The sequence below is a fragment of the Oryctolagus cuniculus genome, chromosome 9 (assembly GCF_051225735.1).
Source record: "Oryctolagus cuniculus isolate XC-2025 breed Fujian yellow rabbit chromosome 9, ASM5122573v1, whole genome shotgun sequence".
Taxonomy (NCBI): domain Eukaryota; kingdom Metazoa; phylum Chordata; class Mammalia; order Lagomorpha; family Leporidae; genus Oryctolagus; species Oryctolagus cuniculus.
In genome coordinates, this window is record NC_142875.1 from 108902721 (window position 1) to 108919422 (window position 16702).

Below are 16702 nucleotides of genomic sequence, written 5' to 3' on the forward strand. Positions count from 1 at the left end.
AATATATAAAATAAAGTATTTGGTTAGAAAATAATCTAGAGAAGGTACATTAAAAATACGATTGTAGTATTAGGGAATTTCTTGTCATATTTTGCGTAATTACATGATTTGTATGTCGTGATAGATGTTTCTAATATCTAATCATTCTGTATAGACATACATATTTTAAGTAATAAACTTAGATTAAAGGCTTTTGTAGCTATGTCATCAGACATTACTCAGATGCATATACTGTGGGAAACCCAAAGAGTGTAAAATGGAACAGACTCTATCAATTTGCTTTCTGCTAGGAGATAAACAGCATCTCTCTCATTAATCTAAAACATTCAGGATATCTGTCCTCTCACCCAGCACCTCACCTGCCATAAAAGTGAATGAAAGTTCTGCTTTAGCTTCTTGTTCCCCCAAATCAGGACAAAGGAATGGTTTGCAGGATAGATGATCCCAATGGACTGACAAAACATGTGGCTGAGTTTACTCAGTGATTTACCAGAACTCCAATATGATACGATTAGAGCAAGGAAGTACATGGCAGACAGCAAGAGGAAGGAGAGCACAGTTTGCACAGCTTTTACATGGACCTGGGTGCTGGAGTCCTGAGATCCTCGGCTGTGGAGCTGCATATTCCTGAGGTGTTTACATAAGGAACAGATTAACAGCAGGAGGCATATCAGTGACATAGTAAAGGGTATGAGATTTACAAGTGTGAATACAGTCATACTTGAAAGCTGGACAATGCCCCTCGACTTAATCTTCCAAGTTGCATTTCCTTCTAATTCTTCTCTCTGAAAAATCTGGCCTATGTTTAGCACAGCAAGATGACAAACCAAAAAGACAAAATTCACCAGCGTTATCTCCATGACGACACTCTTAATCCTCTTCTTCAGGTAAAGAAAAGTAAGGTTGGAGAAATTGGCTATCTTTAGCAAATAAAATACGCTGAGGCTAGCAGCAAGCCAAATGCTAAAGTGGTTGGTTACTGTCCAAGTATTACTGACTATAATTCTCAGCTCTGATGAATGTAAGGCTGGATTAAATACAGTTGAATACCAGTTTAATAGGATCATCCAGAGCATACCAATTCTGGAGACAGCCAGAGCAGTAAGAATCCCATCAACAGTGGAGATCTTTTGAGTCTTGGCCCAGTTAATGCAGTTCACCAGAGCTATGAAGACATTGGCAAAATTTCCAACAACAAATTCTGCCATTACTAGGATGGAAAGGATGCTCGATGACAAACTTGTCATGTCTGGAATAAAGAAAAAAAAGTGCATGCTTAATATCATTGGTGGTGACTCTTTCAGTACCGTGACCTTAAACTCTCCATCATACCTGATTTCTGAATTTTCAGTGATTTTCTTGACCCTTAAAAATTCTACGACCATATCAAGTTGGAAAGCACTAGAGTGTGCTAATCGGTGAGTTCTATGCTGTATTTCTGGGTAACATGGTTCTTCCCAAAACAGCTCAAATTAATTCGTATTCATATACAATATGCTTTGGAAACAGGCTGAGATATTTCATCACTGATATTGAAGTAAAAGCTAAAGTCTCATTTGCTAGCATGCAAATAAAGACATATTCTCTTTCAGGGTTTTGCAAGCTTTTCCTTGTTTAACTTCCCCATAATTTGTGTCCAGCAAATTTAATTGTTAGTGAATTTTTTTTTTTGACAGGCAGAGTGTGCGGTGAGAGAGAGAGAGAGACAGAGAAAAAAGTCTTCCTTTGCCGTTGGTTCACCCCACAATGGCCGCTGTGGCCAGCGCACCGAAGCCAGCGCACCGCGCTGATCCGAAGCCAGGAGCCAGGTGCTTCTCCTGGTCTCCCATGGGGTGCAGGGCCCAAGGAATTGGACCATCCTCCACTGCACTCCCAGGCCACAGCAGAGAGCTTGCCTGGAAGAGGAGCAACCAGGACAGAATCCGGCGCCCTGACCGAGACTAGAACCCTGGGTGCCAGCGCCGCAGGTGGAGGATTAGCCTATTGAGCTGTGGCGCTGGTCTTGTTAGTGAAATTTAACAGCCCACCGAAGGTCCAGGTAGTTAGCTAGAGCTTGGTCATAACTAAGGTCATCACTACTGTGGTTTTTTTGTTTATCTGTATGTTTTATTTTAATTCCATAAGTAAGCAGAAAGGAAGTGATTGATGACTAACAAAAGCATCCAAGGCTTTATTAGGAAATCCAATATCGTTAAAGCCTGGTTACTGATAACTAATATTTATGTATAACTTCATTGATTACAAGCTGAAAAAAGCACAGGCACACTTGCACGTACACACAGAAACAGCTGTCACTGATGAAAAGGATTATTATTGGCCGGCGCCGCAGCTCAATAGGCTAATCCTCCACCTAGCGGCACCGGCACACCAGGTTCTAGTCCCGGTCGGGGCACAAGATTCTGTCCCGGTTGCCCCTCTTCCAGGCCAGCTCTCTGCTGTAGCCAGGGAGTGCAGTGGAGGATGGCCCAAGTGCTTGGGCCCTGCACCCCATGGGAGACCAGGAGATCAGCGCGGTGTGCCGGCTGCAGCGCGCCAGCCGTGGCGTCCATTGGAGGGTAAACCAACGGCAAAAGGAAGACCTTTCTCTCTGTCTCTCTCTCTCACTATCCACTCCGCCTGTCAAAAAAAAAAAAAAAAGAAAAAGAAAAGAAAAGGATTATTGTTCTATAATTCTGAAAAATCAAAAATGAGTTTCAGAGGGGTCATTGGGTTAAATAACGCTTTGTTCCCATTCAGGATTTTAACCTCGTTATAACAATTTAACAAAGTTATCTCTCATGCTCAGGCCTTTGAAAACCTTACTCTTCAGTCCATATAATATTTAAATAAAAATTTATTTAATTAAAATAGTTGTTTCTTTCATGAGTATTCCTGGGTACGTAAATATTTCCTTTGATAAAGTTTGCAGTATCTATCTTTCCATTGGTTCTGAACTCAATCAGGTGACTTGATGAACAGAAAATGCACTTTACACAACATAGCCAATGACTTCTACCTTGGATTCTGCCCTTGGAGTTTGCCCAATCTTGCTCTTCTGGAGGATATGCCTGGGTTATTGTACTAACACCAGAAAAAGAATGAGAAACCTATGGAGTCCAGTTATTTCAGTCCATTCCAGCCTAAATTGGCAAATCACTAACCAGCTCTAGAAATTAGCCCATCTTACAGCATCTTATTCATGCAACAAGCCCATTTTAGAAAAAAATATAATCCCATAGATATGCAGATATTTGTATCTAACTGAAGTTAGATAACTATCTTCCAATTCACTCATTCTCTCACCTACTGTGTCTAATTGGCTGTTATCACTGTCCATTGTATTCTGGATATTTGTTACTCATTTTCAGTATTATTTCATCAGTAGTGAAAGAAATCTTGAACTCCTCCTGTAAATCACTTTTTATGGGGGAATTGAAGAAAATACAATACTAAGAAAATGGCAATACTTGTCTTTTTCCCCTAACTTTTTTGTCACAGAATAGGAAAAAAAAAGTCTTATGATTCTTCATAAGAAGAATTATGAGAAAATTCAAGGAATAGAACTTGATCTCAAAATACCATTCCGATAAAGAAAATGCAGCCACCATAGTCAATGAATTAGTTTTCACTATGATAATGTTCTTAGAAATAAAGCTCTGTGTCATAGAACCCCATCATTACTCATATACAATATAGAAGTTGTGAGTGCTTAATTCTTTTTGGTATATTGATTTCTAAATCTGTTTAGAAATAAGAACTTGCTCAGTGTGTTAGCTTATAATTATAATGAAATGTCCCAGGCAGTCTAACTTTAGAGATGAAAGAGGTTTATTCTGCCTCATAGCTCTGAAAATTCAGAGTCCCAAATTTGGTGGACCCCATAGATGCGCCTTCCCATGCTGTTGTTCTTACTGAAGTAGTCCCTAGAAACACTGAGCATTGAAGGGTGACAGACATGGAGCATGCAAGTCTATGTGTTTGTCTCTACCCTGATAAAGTTACCAGAATTCAATTATGAGGGCTCCACCCTATTTCTCCAATCTAATATAATCACTCCCAAGGGCTCTAATCCCATACACCATAACTGGATTACTTTTCCATTCTCTCGATACCATCAGCAGAAGACTTTGATGACTAAGCTGTATGAGTTTTGGATCTGTGAATTATTTGCAACAGCAATATAATTTAAACTAAAATACACTTAACTTCTTCTTTTTTGAAGACATTTATTTTTTTTTGAAAGGCACAGTTACAAAAAGATGGAGTGGGGAGAGAGAGAAAAAGAGTGAGCAAGAGAGAGAGAGATTTTTCCATCTGCTAGTTTAATCCACAAATAACTGCAAGAGCAAGAGCTGGGCCAGTCTGAAACCAGGAGCCAGGAATTTCTTCCAGATCTCTCACATGGGTGCAGGGGTCCAAGCACCTGGGCTGTCCTCCTCTCTTTTTCCAGGCACATCAGTAGGGAGCTGGATTGGAAGTGCAGCAGCCAGGACTCAAACGGGAACCACTCTGCTAGTTCTCTACTTCAGTCACATGAAAAAAGAAGGGGGTGAAGTTGACCACCTCAGGCAATGGTTAAGTGCTTAGACAAGCGGCAAACCAGTTGGTTAAGTGATTAATCAGTGCACAAAGAGAAGAGTATCAAGCTTTGCTAGTTTACCAGTGGCATATGGGTGAGGAACCAGCCATATTTTCAGTCAATCAAATAGTGTTTCCCAGTGTCGAGTTATTTTAGAGAGGATGAAATCAGCTGGAGACCTTCTGAATGTTGAGTCATTGGATGCAGTTTGCCAGTGATTCTTACCCTAGAATTCCTAGTATATGACTTCTGCTGCTGCCTCAACCAGAAAGGAAATCTTCATTCCATTGACACTTCAATGACGGCATTTCCAATGTAATTTTTCACGCAGCTTTTAGAGTCATTCATTTGCAGATTGACATTAATTTATGATGCTTTCTAGATGTTTCATTATAATTTCAGAAACCATAACCAAAATCATTTTATGTAGTATGCTTTCAGAGATCTTTATGACAGAATTGATCATTCTATTTACACTGTCATTCTAGTGCTGAATTAACAGTTCTTTTAAAAGCTGTAGAGTTTTAATGAGCCTTTCTTGATACTTGCAGTCAGCTACTACCTAATTTCCCTGAATACATATTAACAATATCCATTTACCTTTAACACTAGCTATAATTTCCCTCCACGGCAAAGGCTAAGAAGATGAAGCCAATTTTGTAAATATGAGAGAATATTTTTCACAAATTTTTACTTTCACCTCCCCAATCCATAATATTGGAGTAAAATTACCTTGGGTTTTGAATAAGAATTGCTTTTAAATGTATGTAACTCATCATTATTTATCAATAATACAATGAGATCATGCTACATAAGAAGTATTGTTGATAAAATAATTTAATAAAATTATACATAGTTCAAGGAATTCAGCTAAGTCCTAGAAGTAATAACCATAAATAATTATGTAACATTATAGTAGCTAAATCAAAATTTATAAGCAATTCATACTGAGAATATAAATGAGGAAGATACAAATATTACAGTGGGTAACCAACTACAGTATTATGTGGGTAGGGACATATTATTTGAACTGGAACCCCTTAGAATATACAAAGAAATAGAAGAGAAAAATTATAGTCAAAATCAACATAAGGGCATGTACAAGTTACCAATGTGAAAAAACATAAGCTATATTATGTTTCCAAAAGCAGGAGCTTCTTTTGTTTACAATTGACTATTTTGATTGAAAAATGACCAATTCCCTCCAACTTCTATGTCATAAATTCAATATTCTCCACTTCTTTTCTAGTGCATATTGAGACATTTCCAAGCCTTTCTTAGAGATGATTGTGGCTACGTACGTGATTTCAGAAAAGTAGAAATGCATTGTGTTCACCATTTTCACATCTGCCCCACAAACTTTTCCAGTGCACACATCCCACCAGTCTGTCTGCAGTGGAGAACGCTCCAAACTTGGAAATCACCAACTACAGGCAAACGTTTTAGGCCAGCCTGACTCCCTAAATAATGACAGTAAAAAGGGCTTCTCAGACACACCAACTGATAAAGAAAAAATTAAATTTATTATGGGTTTGAGATACATTACTTTTGTAAACTTTATTTGCAACGGCAATTAGTCCACCCAGACCAATACAGAAATTGCATCTGAACGTGGCAGATTTGTTCAGAGGCTTTGATTGTTGAAGAAATAAAACCAGGAATTCCATGAGACCTGCAAATTTTTTTGGTGGATTTCATTTTCATTGTTTTCCCAATATCACACATTCGGTTTGTAGACTTTTAGTCTGTAGAATTAGTAGCAGCAAGACTGATATGATCTCTGCTTCTGAGGTGTTTACACGCTACTAGGAGAGACAGGTGATAAGAAAACAAATAAATCATTTCTATAAATAATTTCTCTTGACTTTAGATCATATTAAAATTTCATGGCTGGCTTTTGAGTATTTCCATTATATAAAAATGTTAAATGTCTGTAGAGACAGATATGTTTACCCAAGCAGACACAATACATCTAAAAATACCACAAAGTACTTCAAAATATGTACAATTTTAATGTCAATTAAAGTTCAAATTATTTTTAAAGATAAAAATAAACCAAAACAAAAAAATCCATGGCATGAAGCATTAATACAGTCATGTAGGATTAAGTTGTTAGACAAGTTACATACTCCCTTCTTACAATCAAAAGTATAGCAGCACACTTTCATTTCATCATTTCCTATAAGTTTATAGAAGAACAAATCTTTCATGTAATTATCGTATAGTCTTTATAGGTAAGATATACACATAAGATAAGCTACTGATAAGACACAGCTATGTCTTTACATAAAAGGAAGACTTGAATCATCTATGTGCAGTTTAAAAGGAATTTAAGAGTATAAGCTGGAGGTGATATTAAACAATTCAGGATCCAGAGTTGATTTAGAAGGAAATTGAAATATTTAACATCAGATTTCAACTACAAACTAATTTCTTTCTTAATGAAAACCTGGAAGAAATTGACTTTCCTAATTGTAAAATAGTACTAGCATCGAGAAATTGTCATGATCATGTTTCTTTTCTCCCCTGTTATGTAACTTGATATAAATGAGTGCCTGAAGAATAGACAGTTACATGCATGAAGCCTTGTTTGCTCTGAAGTCTTCCAGACCTCCAAAGTGATATTATTAGAGACAAAAGGTAAATGGCAAATAACAAGGGAAAGAGAACAAAGCTTGCACAGCTTCTGTGTGTTCATTGGTACACTGAAATCCCTGGAACCTTTGTCATTGAGCTGTTTCTTGAGATGTTCACACAGGAAACAGATTAACAGCGGGTAAGATAGCAGAAACATAGAAAAGTATATGAAGTTCACTAACAAGAATACTTATACAAACATTTTGAGTTTCTGAGTCACATTTCGTTCATGTTTTTATGTTCTTTCTGCTGCATATTTTTTATGCTTAACACTAAGAAGTAAAACAAACAAAAAGAAAATGTCACCCTAATGCTATCAGTTTAAATACACTTTTTTTTAAAAAAATTTATTTGAGATTCAGAGTTACACAGAGAGAAGAGAGCCAGAGACAGAGAGAGAGAGAGAGAAAAAGGTCTTCCATCCGATGGTTCACTCCCCAACCGGCTGCAATGGCCAGAGTTGCACCAATCCGAAGCCAGGAGCCAGGAGTCCCTTCCAGGTCTCCCACATGGGTGCAGTGGCCCAAGGACCTGGGCCATCCTCTACTGCTTTCCTAGGCCATAGCAGAGAGCTGGATTGGAAGTGGAACAGCTGGGTCTTGAACCGGCACCTATATGGGATGCTGGCACCTCAGGCCAGGGCTTTTTTTTAACTTTTATTTAGTAAATATAAATTTCCAAAGTACAGTTTATGGATTACAATGGCTTCCCCCCCCCCATAACTTCCCTCCCACCTGCACCCCTCCCATCTCCCGCTCCCTCTCCCATTCCATTCACATCAAGATTCATTTTCAATTCTCTTTATATACAGAAGATTGATTTAGTATATATTAAGTAAAGATTTCATCAGTTTGCACCCACACAGAATCACAAAGTGTAAAATACTGTTTCAGTACTAGTTCTAGCATTACTTCACATTGGACAACACATTAAGGACAGATTCCACATGAGAAGTAAGTACACAGTGACTCCTGTTGTTGACTTAAAAATTTGACACTCTTGTTTATGGCGTCAGTAATCTCCCTAGGTTCTAGTCATGAGTTGCCAAGGCTGTGGAAGCCTTTTGAGTTCGCTGACTTCAATCTTATTCCGACGGGGTCATAGTCAAAGTGGAAGTTCTCTCCTCCCTTCAGAGAAAGGTACCTCCTTCTTTGATGACCTGTTCTTTCCACTGGGATCTCACTCGCAGAGATCCTTCAATTAATTTTTTTTTTTTTTTTTTGCCAGAGTGTCTTGACTTTCCATGCCTAAGATACTCTGATGGTCTCTTCAGCCAGATCCGAATGCCTTAAGGGCTGATTCTGAGGCCAGAGTGCTATTTAGGACATCTAACATTCTATGAGTCTGCTGTGTAACCCGCTTCCCATGTTGGATCGTTCTCTCCCTTTTTTATTCTATCAGTTAGTATTGGCAGACACTAGTCTTGTTTGTGTGATCCCTTTGACTCTTAGATCTATCAGTGTGATCAATTGTGAACTGAAATTGATCACTTGGACTAATGAGATGGCATTGGTACATGCCACCTTGATGGGATTATATTGGAATCCCCTGCAGGCCAGGGCTTTAACCCACTGCGCTACAGCGCCGGCCCCAGTTTAAACACACTTTTAACTATCCACTTCAGGGTGCAGTAAAATAATGTAGAAGTAGGCTATCTGGCTCTTGCCAGATGCTAAAATGGTGATTATGATCCAAGCAATATGGGTACCAATTCTCACGGTATTTTCCTGTTATAAGTTTGCTATAAATTAATAGCTCAAACAAGGTATTTTAAGTTAAAATGCATTCAATTCCTAAATCTAAATATTTGAACATAACTTGAATTTGCTGTTACTATGTAATTTACTCACATGATAATATCTAGGAGATTACCCTGATGATACCCAAATTAGGTACACAAACATTACAGGAATAAATCAATTAATGAGATACATGCAGATGCTATTACTATAGCTGATGATGATCATGATGATGATGTTGCCAGTTAAATGTGAGGAGACTACCTGATGGACATGACATACCAGTCCAGTCTTCTAAATGTCAGAGGTCACAGTAAAATAAGACGAACTACCACTCTTCCTTATATCTTTATTTAGGTGATTCTAATCTTCAGGGTTAAGCCCCCAACAATACTCTGCCTAAACTTCATTAGGAATAACTTAAACAAAAATATTTCTGATGATTTACTTGCTACTTTTTTTCTTTAATATATTCCTAAACTTTAAGGCAAAATTGACTTTACAAATAGTAATTTTTGGGAGTTTGGAGAGGCTTTTTTTGCATTTCATGTTAATATGTAACTGTCTTCTATGCTATAATACAGTGCATAATCATTGTCTCATATTTTAATAGCACCTTTAGCAAGATAATACTTTCAACTGCTTATTCACATTCCAACTACTCTGGTTAAAGCTGGGTTATAAAAGTAGTCAAAATAGCATTGTGTATATGAAAACACATCCAAATAGCATAAAAAATGTGTTTTGTTTGTGTCTTAACAAATTTATCTTTCTAAGCCTATGATTTTTTTGCTCTAACATGGCATAAAAACATTTCAGAGGGCCAGCGCTCGGCTCAATAGGCTAATCCTCCACCTGCGGCGCCGGCACCCCAGGTTCTAGTCCTGGTTGGGGCGCTGGATTCTGTCCCAGTTGCCCCTCTTCCAGGCCAGCCTTCTGCTGTGTCCAGGGAGTGCAGTGGAGGATGGCCCAAGTGCTTGGGCCCTGCACCCCATGGGAGACCAGGAGAAGCACCTGGCTCCTGGCTTCGGATCAGCGCAGTGCGCCGGCCGCAGCGCACCGGCCGTGGCGTCCATTGGAGGGTGAACCAACGGCAAAGGAAGACCTTTGTCTCTCTCTCTCACTGCACACTCTGCCTGTCAAAAATGAAAAACAAACAAACAAAAAAAAACATTTCAGAGGAATAAAATGTATGCACAAACACACAGGTATGCCCATGTGTAATATTGTTATCTTTGGATGTTAGAAACATGAGTAGTTAATTTATTCAAGGATAGATTTGGAAATTTTTCCAAATTGTTTGTTATCTCTGCTATAATTTATTTGGAGTTCACCAAATTCTGCAAATTTGAAATGTGCATTTTATATAGTTAAACTGGAAATAGAAAAAGAACTGTTACTGCTATCTATCTACACATAGATATTTGTCCTGTTGTTTAAATGAGTACAAAGAATGAATTTACATTTCCCATTTATATCTTCCTCTTTTTGCCTTTTATTTTTTAAATATAATTTGAATTTTTACTGCCACAGTGCTCTATTCTTCACTATTCAAGAAAAATTCTGATTACAAATGTGTCTATCAGGATGTTATTCCAGCTAGTTTATAATCAGCAGTTTAATTTTCTACTTTGTTCACATTTTTCCTATTATTATAAATCACATTTATAAAATCAGACCTAAAGGCATTGAGAGAGAAAATATTGCAACATTAAAACCCAACCCTTGGTCACAAGATAGAATTTTCCAGAGATACAGACATTTCCCACCTACGCCTCTCTGCTAGTTGTATCTCCCATCTCTGTCCTCCCTCCCTAATATCTCACTTCATATGGTCATCACTACTCTGTCTCACTTTAAAGCTTTGCCACCAATGTAAAGAATTATACAATGTAAAAATTTTGTATAGTAGGGATTTTGCTGAATTTTAACATGAACTCACTAACATCTGAATGCTAATTATTTTGATTTTATTCTTAATAATTCCTCTCACATCTGTATCATTATGTAGCTCCAATTCATTCATTTTCTTTGTAGTACAACTTCTTTGCAGACATGTAGCTCTAGTTTATTCTTTGAGTTGCTTTATAATATCCATTGTATAAGAACAGTGCAATCATAATCATACATACTATTTTGTTGACCCAATTTATCACTGAAATACATTTGCCTCCTCTTATTGTTATCTAGCAAAACTGTGATATGAACCTATTTATGTATTTACACTAGCATAAAGGCACCAAATGTTCTCAACAGTATGAAAATAGCAGTACAAAATAAGAGTACAAATGGAGTGCAAGACCTTTCCTAAGTGTTGGTTCTTGGGATGTGCATCCTCACCTCAAGTAGATACTGCCACACATGTCCAAAGCAATTGTCACAATACATCATTCAATGAGACTGGATAAGCAATGTTCTCATTGCTTCATATGCTTTATAAAGTATCAGACTAACCATTACACTTGTGTGCTTATACAAAATATTGAATTTTCAATGCTTTTCCAGTACTATTTAAATTTTATCTTTTGTACAACAAAATGCATGCTAATTTTTCCTAAGATTGTTTTCACATATATTTGTTAATACTATATATATTATATATACTCAATTCATATTACATTATAAATTCTGATACTGTTTTATCTTCAACTCTCAATTTTTCCTTTTGTCAACAATTGTCATTATAACAAAGCTATTTTATTTAATCAAACTTTATAATTAGTCGGCTTTGAGAAAATAAGATTAAAAGCATGTTGTAAGACACATTTCAGAATTGCCCAACAATATCTAACATAATTTAATAAAAGAAATGCCGGCCGGCGCCGCGGCTCACTAGGCTAATCCTCCGCCTTGCGGCGCCGGCACACCGGGTTCTAGTCCCGGTCGGGGCGCCGGATTCTGTCCCCGTTGCCCCTCTTCCAGGCCAGCCCTCTGCTGTGGCCAGGGAGTGCAGTGGAGGATGGCCCAGGTGCTTGGGCCCTGTACCCCATGGGAGACCAGGAAAAGCACCTGGCTCCTGGCTCCTGCCATCGGATCAGCGCAGTGCGCCGGCCGCATCGCGCTGGCCGCGGCGGCCATTGGAGGGTGAACCAACGGCAAAGGAAGACCTTTCTCTCTGTCTCTCTCTCTCACTGTCCACTCTGCCTGTCAAAAAAAAAAAAAAAAAAAAAAAAAAAAAAAAAGAAATGCCAAAGTATACATTTAACTTACAAGTCATTTTTTCTATAATCCCAGGATTTTGTTTTCCTAAGAATTTAAGATGTATGGGCTGGCGCTGTGGCTCACTTGGTTAATCCTCTGCCTATGGAGCCGGCATCCCATATGGGCGCCAGGTTCTAGTCCCGGTTGCTCCTCTTCCAGTCCAGCTCTCTGCTGTGGCCTGGGAGGGCAGTGGAGGATGGCTCAAGTGTTTGGGTGCCTGCACCCATGTGGGAGACCAGGAAAATCACCTGGCTCCTGGCTTCAGATCGGCGCAGCTCCGGTTGTGGCGACCATTATGGGGGTGAACCAATGGAAGGAAGACCTTTCTCTCTGTCTCTCTCTCTCACTAACTCTATCTGTCAAATAAATTTAGAACAAAAAAAAAAAATAGAATTTAAGATGTCACAGCAGTCCGAAAGGAGTTTCTCAATAGTTTACTCTTTCTCAAAATTACACTAAATAAGAGATCTGAAGGAAAGACAGTGGAAATCAACATTGAAAACATCAAGGACTGTTACCACCTCTGTGCCTTATGAAAGATTCAGCTTCCTATAATAATGGAAATAAACTAAATGATGAAGAGGGGAAGGAAGATTGTCATTATTTTCCTGAACCTCTCACAGACTTCTGTGCTGGAACTCATGAATTTGAACCACCATTCCTGGTGTAGCTCACCAGGGGCAGACATGAAAGGAGCAAGGAGATCAAGGACAGAATGAGGAATAAGGTGTTTATGATATGAAATTTGGAGGTCAGAATTATAGGACAGCAGGGTAAGCTGATGCTTGCCAATGCCTGCATCCCCTATCACAGTGCCAGTTTGATGCCCAGCTGCCTGCTTCTGGTCTAGCTTCTTGCTAATGCATCTGGGAAGGCAGCAGGTGATGGTCCAGGTGCCTGGGTCTCCCATGTAGGGGACCAGAATGGATATTCTGGATTCTGGTTTCAACCTGGTCAGCCATTCAGAGAGTGAAACAAGTGAAGGAAAATATGGAAAATTCTCTCTCTCTCTCTCTCTCTTTCTCTCTGTTTCTCTCTCTCACACACACACACACACACACACACATGCTCTGCCTTTCAAATAAAAAAACTTGTAAGTCTTTTATCCTTTTTTTTTTTTTTTTTTTTGACAGGCAGAGTTAGACAGTGAGAGAGAGAGACAGAGAGAAAGGTCTTCCTTTTCCATTGGTTTACCCTAAATGGCCACTACAGCCGGCGCGCTACGCCGTTTCAAAGCCAGGAGCCAGGTGCAGGGCCCAAGCACTTGGGCCATCCTCCACTGCTTTCCTGGGCCACAGCAGAGAGCTGGACTGGAAGAGGAGCAACTGAGACAGAATCCTGCGCCCCACCCGGGACTAGAATCCGGGGTGCCGGCGCCGCAGGCGGAGGATTAGCCAAGTCTTTTATCTTCATTCCAACTGACCTTTCAGTGAAAAACTGATATCATATCTCATGGACAGCTTTACAGACAAAGCATTGCAGATTGACATGTGTTTATAATATTTGCTCTATGTTTCATTATATTTCCAAAAACTCCAGCCAAAATTCTCCTAAGCCATATACTTTCTGATATCTTGATGAAAGACACAGTTCATTTCATTTTTATTATAATTCTAATACTGAACTAAGGAAATGAAAGATATAAAATTTCATTAATCCCTTCCTACTATTTCAGTTGGCTACTATCTAATTTCTAGAATAAATATTAACAATGTCTACTTATCTTTGGCACCAACTAAAAATGTACAGCCAAGGGGCTGGCGCTGTGATGCAGCAGGTTAAAGCCCTGTCCTACAACATCAACATTCCTTATTGGCACCCATTTGAGTCCTGGCTGCTCCACTTCCAATCCAAGTCTGTGCTACTGCACCTAGGAGAGCAATGGAGGATGGCCCAAGTCCTTGGGTCCCTGTACCCACATGGGAGGCCTACAAGAATCTCCTGGCTCCTGGCTTTACATTGGCTCAGCTCTGGCCTTTGCAGCCATTTGGGGGGTGAACCAGCAAATAGAAGACTTCTCTCTCTGTGTCTCTACCTCTCTCTGTAACACTGCCTTTGAAATAAATAAAAGAAATTTTTAAAGAAACAAAATTTGGCCACTGTAGTGACTAAAAAGAACAAAGTGGTTATGTTAAAATGCAAATATGAGAGTAAAAATATTTGTGTTTTCATATCATATCTGAACAAAAATATTGGAGCACAAATGTCTTGGATTTTGAATAAAAATTGCATTTAAAATATATAATTCTGTCAATGTTTACCACTTATTCAATAACACCCTATTACATTACAAATAATCTTTGATGTGATAGTTTAATGAAAATATACATAGATCAAGAAACATATTAAGTCCTAGAATCAATAATGATTAAGAAGTAAGTATGCAATTTTATAGGAGTCAAGTCAGCATTTAAAGCAAAACATATGAGAGGTGGACAACAATGAAACAAATACTACAAGGCAGAAGCAACTATAGGTTAATAGGAATAAGGCATATTACTTAAACTGCAATTCCTTGGAATTACAAAGAGGTAGAAAAGAGAACTGATGATCAAGATTGATAAAAGGAGAGGTACAAATTACCAAAATGAAATAACAATGTATATTATATTTCCAAAAGTAGGAACTTATTTAGTTTTACAATGATTTATTTATTATTTCAATTGAAATGTAATGAATAAACTCCAACTTCTATGACAGACATTTCCCAGCATATTTTATAAATAATTGCAATAAAGTGACTGATATATGAACTATGTAAATAAATTATGTGCACTATTTCCATGCTTATCCTATAAACATCCTATGCAGACCCCACCAGGCACCTTCCTCCACTCACCTACCTGCAGAGGAGATGACTCTGGGAAAACTTTAAAGCCACAAACAAGTCAGCTAACCAAAGATCATCCTGGTTCCATGAATAACTGCATTACAGAAGGATCATGAGACACATCAGCAACTGTTGTTAAAGGAAAAAAATCAGATTTGCACTGGGTCTGAGATATCTCACTTCAAAGAATCTATTTGCAAGGGCAATTTGTCTACTCTGACCAATACAGAAATTGCAACTGTTTAAATGTTCAGATTTGTTTTGAGACTTTGAATGTTGAGCAAACAGAACCATGAAATCTATGTGAACTGTACATTTTTGAAGGATTTCATTTTCATTGATTTCTTAAGAGTTCATGCATCCATTAAGCCATTTATAGCCACTTATTTTTTCTTTAAAATATCATTTAATCTTTTTGTTGGCTTTTAAGTTCAGAGAGACAGCAGTAAAAAAAAATACAGACATGGGCTCTTTGATTAAGGTGCTTACATTCCATCAGGAAATAGATGACAAGTCAACAATAAATCAATCATTTCTGGAAGTAACTGCAATTAAGATTACATGATGTTCTTTTTTTTTTTTTTTTGACAGATACAGTTAGTGAGAGAGAGAGAGAGAGAGGGAGAGAGAGGGAGAGAGAGAGATAGAGAGAAAGGTCTTCCTTCTGTTGTTTCACTCCCCAAATGGCAGCTACGACCAGAGCTACGCGGATTCGAAGCCAGGAGCCAGGTGATTCCTCCTGGTCCCCCATGCAGGTGCAGGGCCCAAGCACTTGGGCCATCCTCCACTGCCTTCCCAGACCACAGCAGAGAGCTGGACTGGAAGAGGAGCAACCGGGACTAGAATCCAGCACCCCATTCGGGACTAGAACCTGGGGTACCAGTGCCGCAGGCAGAGGATTAGCCTAGTGAGCCGCGGTGCCGGCCAATTTCATGGCTTTTTAGTGTTTTCATCAAAAATAAATGGTAAGTGTCTGTGGATATAGCCATGTCTTTCTTAATGGACACATGTATATTTGAAACAAAACATCACAAGGTACTCTACTGAAAAATAAACAAAACAAAACAAAAGAGCTTCATGGCACTGAGAGTTAAAATAGTCGTGTAGAACTCAGTAATTTCACAATATTATACATTCCCTATACTTCATTACATCATTTCCCACCAGATTATATTGGAAACACAGTCCTTTTTGACATTCTGTGTAATTACTATACATTTTATTATATGCAGGAAAATTCACTGATTTATGTGTCATAATTCTTATAATGTTCTTACATTTGTTTACAATGTGAAAATTTTGGCCCTCTTATCTGAAATGTAAGAAGAACTTGAGAGTATAAGATGGAAGAGATGTTAAGTAATTCAGGAATGTGAGGTGGTTTAGAGGGAAAGTCAAATCCATATGATCAGAATTTCATTTTAGAAAATATCGTCCTTACTTCAATCCTGGGAAGAACAACTCTTTTAGCAGTGTAGGTAAAATCATAGGCACATAGATAAAATACCATGATCATGCTTCTTTTCATTCCATTGTAGAACTTGATACTCCCCAAATCACGGAAGATGAGTGCTCTGAAGGCTAGACACCACAAGAGCAGTGCAAAGCATGCCACCTGGTGACATGTCCAACACGATATGATTCACAGAAAGTGAATGACAGACAAGGGAAAGCAGAGCACAGTCTGCCTGGCTTTTATGTTGATCTTGGTGCTGGGTATAGGGGAGACTTTACTAT

General features: G+C 38.5%; 1 protein-coding gene across 1 annotated transcript; it reads right to left on the reverse strand.

Moving 5' to 3' along the window:
* Positions 1–326: 326 nt before the first annotated feature.
* On the reverse strand, positions 327–1247 carry LOC100347021 (putative taste receptor type 2 member 33). Its single transcript, XM_002722163.5, has one exon. The coding sequence runs from the start codon at positions 1245–1247 to the stop codon at positions 327–329; it is 921 nt and encodes a 306-aa protein (XP_002722209.5).
* Between the last annotated feature and the right edge of the window lie 15455 nt (positions 1248–16702).